General features: G+C 43.3%; 1 protein-coding gene across 1 annotated transcript; it reads left to right on the top strand.

Annotated features, from left to right (window-relative positions):
- Positions 1-2,534: 2,534 nt before the first annotated feature.
- Positions 2,535-8,785, top strand: HSPA13 (heat shock protein family A (Hsp70) member 13; the record flags this gene model as incomplete). Its single annotated transcript, XM_081999187.1, has 5 exons — positions 2,535-2,559; positions 3,724-4,064; positions 4,984-5,197; positions 6,380-6,547; positions 8,115-8,785. 5 exons carry the CDS (start codon positions 2,535-2,537, stop codon positions 8,783-8,785), a joined length of 1,419 nt encoding a protein of 472 aa, XP_081855313.1.
- Between the last annotated feature and the right edge of the window lie 845 nt (positions 8,786-9,630).

Genomic DNA, 9,630 nt, shown 5'->3' with positions numbered 1-9,630 from the left:
AGCTACAGCGGGAAGGTGGCTTCTGATGGCTTCTGGCATGACACACCTTTGCCGCAGGGCAGAAAGCCTGCTGAGATGCTCTCCTTGATTTGACTCCCGGGCAGGTGGTCTGTGCTGTGTAATTCTGCAGGGAAGAGCCAGGCCCTCCAAGGAGTCAGATTTTGGTGGGGAGGCCTTGACTGATACACTGAATTCATCAGGCAGCTCTGTTTTGAGGAAATAGAATGGAAGCTATAGAGGAAAGGGCATTTGAAGTCCGTCCTTCAGCAGGTACGTTATCAAGTGATCCCAATGTCTTTTGGAGTTTTAACCTCAAGGACAAAAAACAGACCCTGGCCTAAGCTTTAGAAAAGGACGAACCTTTCCTGATATAAAACCGCTGAAATGAGGCTTTGTATCAGCATGTTTAAAAAACATCCCTATGTAGCTGCATTCTGCAGTGTGACATTTCAGGTGCTCCCTATGTATTAAAGCACCTAGTTGCTATCAAATATCAAAAGTATGAGCAAAACCCAGTTTAATCATATGCCCTTTTTCACTAAACCTTTTTTTTTCTGCTCACCATCAACTGACTTACATAACTGACTTGCATAAAATACAAAGTGCCTGCTCTTGAGTTATACAAGTGAAGAAACACTGTAAACAATGATTACAAGTTTTCCCCCACTTAAATAACATAAGAATGACCACAATTACAAAGGTGCCACCTCAAGAATCATGATTAAAATATTCAACTCTGATGTATGGAAAAGAAACTAGTTAGATACGTAATTAGAAAACAGTCAGATCATGAATCACTAAGAAGTCTGAATGGCTTAACCTTCTCTTCCCTTACCAAGGAATTTCCACCTTCTCATGCAGAGAATGAACCACATCACTATGTTAACAATAAATGGAGGACACATACATTTTTTACTATGAAGTTAAAGTGGTGCTGCCTTTTGCATATAAAAGTTTATAAGAAGTCCCTGGGAATTGCTTTTGGGTTATGTGTCTTTCCATCACTTAGGAGAAACAGAGGTGCTAGAGATTGTAACTGCAATAGAACTTACTCCTAACTTTTCCACCACTATACTAGTTACCAGCTACTAATTTATTAATATTGTCTATTTAAAAACATCTACCTTAAATTGCATTAACACTAGATTTTCACAATTAATTTCTGCCTGAAACAGAAACCTGATCTGCAAGAACCTGAATATATGTTACTCCTTATGACAGCAGAGCTTAGCAGAGGCACAGCTGACAAGAAGCAAATCCATATTGTACTTCACGTTGCATTTCTTGGATTAGTTACTACTTCTGCTCCTCTAGGATGCATTTGAGGGGCGGGCTGCATCTGCATTCGCCTTACTTGTCTAAATGTCAGATGGACAAGAAGGAAATCTCTCCTCACCATTGATATGAAGAGGTAAAAGTCTCACTGTTGAGCCATTACATTCGAAGAACACGAAGTTGCAAAATCGCATCAGAGCACTTCAGGGAGAGGAGAGGAAATGTTTTTAAAAGGGAAAGCGCAACCTCAGCACCGGAGACCCTGGTACTCTCTCCAGAGATAGCATGAGAGAGCAGATGAAACACGAGGACTCCGCTGCAGCTCAACACGTTGGATCAAAACTCCTTCCCAGGTCCCGGATGATCTCGGCCTGCTGCCAGGACTGGTGCTAGGAATTAATGTCGGGCCCTCGAGCAGGGGCTTTCCTCGTCCATGGTCAAGGTCACTTCACCACAGCGCCCAGCACTTTTCCAAGATGCCGCAGCTGCAGTATCGCCCTGTTGTGCCACAGCCGGGCTCACTGCTTTACCATTAGTTTCTGCCCCGAGGCTGACAGGGAGGGCAGTGGCCCACCCATCATTAGCAAAAGGTTCTGAAACACGAAAGCCAGTAATAGTATCTATTAAAACAAAGAGAAATAATAATTGTTATAATTATTTTTAAAGGCCTAACAGTTTTAATCTGTGCTAATCTGGCAGTTCTGGATCTACGGTCTCTTAACGCCTCACGCCGGTAGCAGAGTGCTGGCACGGCGGCGATGGCAGCGGTGCCTGCCCGGGCGGGGTCCCCGCGCCACGTCCCTGCCCAGCACCGCGGCGTGCCGCTTGCCCGTGCCCCCAGGGGGAAGAGGGCCCTGGCACCAAGCAGCTGGCATGGCGCCCAGCAGCGCCCCCACAGCGACGGCGGCCACGGCCGGCGGTGCCGTACCACTACCAACCGAACTACCGCTCCCAGCAGGCACCGCGACCCGGAAGGCGCATGCGCCGAGAAGGCATTGAGGCGCATCCTCTCTCGTTAACTACTCCTCTTCTGCGTGCCGAATGACACTCCTCTCAGCCCATTTGCTGGTGTCCGCCGGAAATAGGCGAGCCCCTGTGCCTCCTGGGAGTTGTGGTTTTCTTGCCCCCTATAGCAGACGAAGGTCATTGGGGTGGGCGTGCCGCGCGTACTACCAGTCCCGGCGTGCCGCGTGGCGCGGCCCGGAAGGAGCCGTCAAGCAGTCGGCGTTGGCGGGCGCTACTGGAGCCGGCGGGCAACGATGGCCGGGCAGATGGCGGTGCTGGGTGAGCGGGGGGCATGGGGCCTGGTACGCCCCTCGGACTGCTGAGGGGACGGTGCCCGGCGGGGCGGGCGGTGGTGGAGCCGGCGGAGCAGTGGGGATCCTCCGCCTGGCAGGGCCCAGGCGCGTCTCGTCACCCTGCCTCAGGCGGTGGCCGCTGACCGCGACGGCGTGGTTTTGCTGGGGCTCTCGCAGGCTTGCTGCCAGCGTTACCGCCACGGACAGGCTTTTAGGATGTCACGGGTTCCTGTGGCGTGTTTAGTGTGTGCCTCTGTTTGGAAAGCCGAAGTGCTCAGTGGCGTATTGCTAAGAAATGCCTTGGGGGATTCACGGCCAAAAGTAAACCTGTTCTTTCCCGCTCGTCTGTTTTGAAGCACAGCTGTGACCGTCCTTCCCTGCTGGGAAAAAGAGCTTATCCATTCTTGGAAATTTAAGCAATTCAGATTCTTTCTTGAGATTTTGTTTGTTGGTGCTTTTTTGCTCCTCTGAGGCATTGCTTTATGTTAGATTTTTTGGTTTCTTGCCTCGTCTGTTGATTATATGTAAAATTAAAAAAAAAACAGCAAACCTACTCTGCACTTTAACTAGTCTACCCCTTGATTTCAAGGCACAGAAGAGATTCAGAGGTGTGGGAAGATGCTTTTGGGGGGCTATGACTGGAATAAGAGGAGTTTGCATGGTTTCACATCTCCTTATTTTTAGACTTCCAGTGAAGTTGGAAGGAATATTTGCATTGGGAGTTTGTCATTTCACTGTGATTTTGTGCAGCCTCATTAACTAGATGTCCGTTAGGGGTCATTCATAGGCAATTCCCCCCAAAATGCTAATTAGCCTATATTTCTGAAGTACCTTGCAGAGAGAAAAAGAATTCTTAGAGAGTGGTGATATTTTTGGCTTTGTTGTACTTCTTGGGCTTTTTAAAATCAGTTTAATATTCAATGCCTAAGATTTTTTGACTCTTCTAACCACTCTTTGTTGAGTTAAGAGACCTGAACTTGGCTGGTGACCTTTGAAGAAATTGAAAACTAATTAGGTAGCTAAACAGGCTTCAGAGCATGAAATAAAACAGTATGAGGTGTCATGTGTAATACCCTGTAATTTGCATTGACTTCTAGGTTTGCAGCAGTAGATAACTCTAACGCTATATTTTAAAATACTGTTGTTTCAGGTTCGGCTATTTTGGCTCTCTTGTTAGCTGGCTATCTAGCACAGCAATATTTACCGATGCCTACGCCAAAAGTAATTGGGATTGACCTTGGCACGACTTACTGCTCTGTTGGTGTCTTTCTTCCTGGAACAGGGCAGGTGAAGGTTATTGCAGATGAAAATGGGCACAACAGCATACCGAGTATAGTCTCTTTCACAGACAGAGATGTGTATGTAGGATATGATGGCCTAGAACTGGCTGATTCAAATCCTCAGAACACCATATATGATGCAAAAAGATTCATTGGGAAAATCTTCACTTCGGAAGAACTGAAAAGTGAAAGTAGCAGGTATCCCTTTAAGGTAAGTAGCCATCATCTTCAGGTCTCTCCAGGCAGCAAGCTATAAGACGCTTGAAACATGTAGTAGGTGACCAGTGCGTCTGACCTTGAGTCATTCAGCTGAATCTGATATGCCTGAAAACTGCAAGAGGTGTCCAGAGAGGGGAAGAGGAAACGGTTGTGGAAGTCACATACCTCTGCATGAGAGCAGACAGTGATTTTCCGGAGAACCCTGTCCTCTGCTGTGAAATGTGTTTCTGGGGAACCTTTCAGCCCCTTCTCTTATACTTTAAGTTTCAATTGGAAATTCTAACTGTGCTTTGCTGAAACTTCACTTTTTCCCTGGGATTAAAAAAAAAAGGAAGTCACGTCTTCTCTGTCACAGTACATTTTTTTCTCTAGCACTTTTCTAATACATACTTGACCAGCGGCAGATCTTGAAAGCTGCTTTTTAAAAAAAGTATTGTATTAATTTAGCATGATGCAGTATTTGCTGAAAAGAGACAAATTTTCAGGTACTGCAATCAGTCTCTGAATTCATCACTTGTTAAGAGAAGCTGGTACCAACCTGTTTACTTCCTTTCAGAAAGAAGACACTGTGGGAAGCTTTATCAGTAGGGTAATCCTAATGATCAAAAAGCACTACTTTTATCTTTGAATATGGTGTTGATTACACAGTCACTAGGTCTTAACTTTTTTTAATGTGTCTTACCCGGGCACAGCAGGTGTCACTACTTTGGATATACTTGGACCCCTTAAGTGGCATGTTTTGCATAATACTCGTAGTCAAGGAATAAAAGTGATTCAGGAATTGGCAAATGCACATTCATAGTTTTCCAGAAGGAACAGACTATATGCAAATAAAATATTTGTCAGGAGCAGGGTGGGAGAGCATAAGAAAAAGATTTCTCACCTGTGGGTGGTGGTGTTTTTCCTCCCAGATTTTCAACAACAATGGATCAGCTGAATTTTCTGTGACAACTAACGAAACCTTTCGCATCACTCCAGAGCATATTGGCTCTCAGCTGCTACTGAAATTGAAGAGAATGGCAGAAGACTATCTTGGCATGCCTGTTTCAAAGGCGGTCATCTCTGTGCCAGCAGAGTTTGATGAAAGGCAAAGGAATTCCACCATTAAGGCAGCCAACCTTGCAGGTGATGTCTCTCTGTTCCAGCGTTTTTCTATGAAATCTTTAGGTCTCCTTTACTAACAGTAGAGTCTTCGGGGAGGTGTCCTTGTTTTGGCTGGGATAGGGTTAATCTTCCTAATAGCAGGTATAGTGCCATGTTTTGGATTTAGTATGGAATAACGCTGAGAACACACTGATGTTTTAGCTGTTGCTAAGTAGTTGTAGTGCTTGTACTCAGTCGGGGATTTCTCGGCTCCCCATGCTCTGCCAGTGGGGAGGTGCATAAGAAGCTGGGAGGGGGCACAGCCAGGATAGCTGACCCAGCCTGGCCAAAGGGATATTCCGTACCATATAATGTCATGCTCAGTATATAAACTGGGTGGAGTTGGCTGGGGGGTGGGAATTGCTGCTCAGGGATAGGCTACCAACCGTCAGGTGGTGAGTAATTATTGCATTGTGCATAACTTGGTTTTGTATATTCCTTTATAAGTAATATTATTATTTCCTCTTTAAACTGTTTTTATCTCAGGCCACAAGTGGGTTTTTTTCCGATTCTTTCCCCCATCCCACCTGCAGGGGGAGGGCGAGCAAGCAGCAAGGTGCTTAGTTGCTGTTTGGAGCTAAACCACAACAGGAGGATACAGAAGCAGTGCATCAGTGACAGACAACCTTAGAATGGAATTATTTTTTTACAGACCATTAACGATTGTGAGAAACGGTAGACAACTCTTGGGTACCAACAGGTGCAGCTGACTAATGCAAACATAGATAGCTAGAAGTAATAAATTTTACTTCAGGGAAAATAGTGGTTTTTGGTAATCTCCAAATAGAGAGACTATACAGAGCACCCTTGGACAATATTTTAAACAGAAATAGAACATTTGAAATAAGTTCTTTTAGCAAGGTTTCTCTGGAAGAAATGTGTTTGGGTAAATCATGGTTTGTGACTTCACCCTGACACTGAAGTAATACTACTTTAGGTTTAAATAAGGAGAAGAGTTCATTGAGTATTACTGCTTAGAAAATTATTTCCTTCAGATCTGATGTTTTGTTTCAGATAAGTCTGATTTTGAAAAAAGGGGAAAAAAAAAAAAAAACCCAAACCAAAAAACACAAAACCAACTAATGGTAAATACCATTTATGATGTGAGAACTGCAGTTTTCTGAAGTGTACCTGACTGTTGCTTGGTATCTTTGCTGTTTGTAGGGCTAAAAATTTTGCGAGTGATCAATGAACCGACAGCTGCAGCTATGGCTTATGGACTCCACAAAGCTGATGTGTTTAATGTTCTGGTGGTGGATTTGGGTGGAGGAACTTTGGATGTGTCCCTGTTGAACAAGCAGGGAGGGATGTTCCTCACACGAGCCATGGCAGGTGAGAAAAATGCTTTACTTTCTCAAGGAGTGGGAGGAAAGGAAAGGTGTACCTAAAGTCACCGTTAAAGGGACTTTTTAAAACATAGCCTTGTCACAAAGTGTTCTCCGAATGTGTTCGCACCTGCCTTTCATGCAAAATTAGATTTGTGACTGGTTTCAACAATTAGGATAAATTCACAGGTTTTGGCTGACTCAAAGGAGTAAGTTGTTTCATTTTATCCATGGCTATTAACTGTTGTGCCTACTAGTAAAGTGCTGGTGTTTATTACAGTTACTTTGACTGGACTTTTGGGGGCTGGATATGTTACAAATCTGTTACCTTTGTCTAAACTGGAAATACTTGCCAAATCCTTGACCACCACTTTAGAGCATCCTCACCTTGTGTTTGGCTCCAGCTCAGTGGGGCAGGGTTTGGGAATGCACGTGCTGTTAACCAGAAGTAAGTCTTGTGATACGTGTATGTGTGCCGGAGGGATTCATCACTTGGCAAAGAGTTCTGGTAGCAATGTTTGGTAAAACTGTAGTGGATATACAACTGTTTTTCTGATGACCTGGATTCAGACAGGTCTGAGATACAGTGTGAACTGTCTGTGTTGCCTTCAATGAACAAGTTTTGATGTGAGCTGCTGCTCAGTCCAGTAAGGGTGGAACAGCAAGAAATATTCGGCAGCTTCATTCTGATTTATTTAGATAGTGGTCCACTAAGTGAATTCCTGTTTTAAGTCAAAACAAAACAGTGGAAACTTTGAGAGTATTGTTCAACCCAGATGAAAATCTGCAGGCCACTTTTTTAAACTCTGTTGAATGGAAAGCATGAATAATTGTTTGAAAGGTTTTGAAAACATGGTGCAAGAATAATCTTTCAGTAGAAATTGGTTATATATTATACTTTCTCTCTCTCTCTCTCTCTCTCTGAAGGCTAATAGAAGATACAACTTTTAATAGAGCTTGAAGTTCACTGCTTGCATTTTATCCCTTTGGCTTTTCGCAGTATACAGTATATGTATATACTTCAGTAGCATGGAGTTTTTTGTCTGGGTGCACGAAGACATTGAATAATTTGAGACTTAAAACAGTAATCCCAATAAAGCTGTATTGTGGAAGTGCTAAGAGAAAAATCCATTCTGGGCAGAGAGAGGAATTTGAAACTGGGAATTTTCAGCTGGAAAACAATTTGCTGTGAGAGATTGCACTTCAGTTACAGGGTTCCAGGTACAAATTGATCGTTACATGTTTCCTTCTGTAGAGAATACCTCCGAGTTAACAACCACTAGCTTTTCTTCTGTTACAGTGTAGCAGAGCAGTTCCAGGGGAAGAACATTGAGGGGGATAGATTGTAAGAGAGTTGCTAAATAAAAATCTGGAAGTTGCTATCCATCATGTGTTCTTTGGTTGACAACAATTATGTCTACTTTTGCAGCTCTGTGAGCTCTTGTGCTATGCTTATGGTCCTGGTATCATTGTTCTGGCCCTGGAGCACCATCTCCCAGTAGGAGAGAAGATGCGTGCTGCTTTCTGAAGTTTTGAAGGTGATGTGTCTGATGCCTTCTGTTCTGATGTTTCAGGTAACAACAAACTTGGAGGACAGGATTTTAATCAGAGGTTGATGCTATATTTATATGATCAGCTCCATCAAATCTACGGTTCTCTGCCAACAAGAAAAGAAGAAATACATCGCCTCAGACAGGCTGTGGAAGCAGTTAAATTAAATCTGACTGTTGATGAGGCAGCTACACTAAGGGTGTTGTTGACTATGCCAGAATGGAAGCTTGCAAAAGAACTTCCAGAAAGTGAGGTAAAAACAAACACTGTGCTAAAAGGCAAGCCTGCACAAAAAACAGATGATCTGAAAAATCTTGGAGACACTTCAAAAGTAGAGAACAACTTTGTCAAAGTTGTGTTTGAAACAGAAATTTCTAGGAAACTATTTGAGATGTTAAATGAGGACCTTTTTGAGAAGATTCTTGTGCCCATTGAACAAGTGTTGAAGGAAGGCCACCTACACAAAGCAGAAGTGGATGAAATTGTGTTAGTTGGAGGTTCCACCCGGATTCCTCAAATACGCAAAGTTATTCAGGATTTCTTTGGGAAGGAACCTAACACCTCAGTAGATCCCGATCTAGCAGTTGTAATGGGCGTAGCTATCCAAGCAGGAATTGTTGGAGGATCCTGGCCTCTTCAAGTCAGTGCTATAGAAATTCCTAATAAGCATTTACGGAAGACTAATTTTAACTGAAAAGAAGCTCTTCCCCATTGCATTCCATCTCTCCAAAAGTGTACTCCGATGGTGCATACTTATCTGACTGGCAGTAGAGCCTAATCTTTGCTGTGTTATATTCATTTTTTTATCTATTCCAACTAGGTGTTACTGGACACCTAACTATGTTAAAGCTAGATCTTACTTTAAAGGTACCAGTGATTTTTGAAGTTCTGAAGTGTCCTGTATTTGCTTGTAGACAGGATATTGGATGAAAATGCTAGTGATGACACACGCATGTTTTCCTGCTAAATTTTATTAGCAAATCCTGAAGAGATGTGTGTTTAAGATACAAAGAGAGTGTGACCAAAGGTTAGCAACAATGTGGTATGGTACTGTAGGGTATTCCCAGGTCCAGTATATTTACTTCGGAAAAATGTGAAGCAGTGTTAACGCACATAGCACTAGCAGTGTTGAGCTTAGATTTATTTGAGTCATTTGAGCATTTAAGCACCTTTCTAAAAGGCATGTTGCAGCTTGAATGAGACTTACGCATTCACTTGATTCTTCTGCTGTTCATAACAGCATAATGGTATTACTGAGGCTATATGGCAAATTGTCTCACGTTTCAGCCAAACCACATTAAGAAACATAGCTCTTGCTAATGTAGAGTTACTTAGTGTGTCTCCAAGGGCTTACTTCCTGATCTGGCTTTGGTGGTTAACATACAGGTACTGCTGTCATACCACTGATGTTCTCCACAGAGAACAAGGGCGTATCACCAACTGTTTATCCCTCCTCCCGCCTTATTTGAAAACTGCACTAATTTTACGTATCTTAAAGTCACACCTGTATATCTTCCCTTAAATTTGACCAACATGAAT

This window comes from Phaethon aethereus (genome assembly GCF_964289735.1).
Source record: "Phaethon aethereus genome assembly, chromosome: 1".
Classification (NCBI taxonomy): domain Eukaryota; kingdom Metazoa; phylum Chordata; class Aves; order Phaethontiformes; family Phaethontidae; genus Phaethon; species Phaethon aethereus.
Note: the sequence above shows the minus strand (reverse complement) of the source record. Positions and strands in the feature narration are given on the sequence as shown.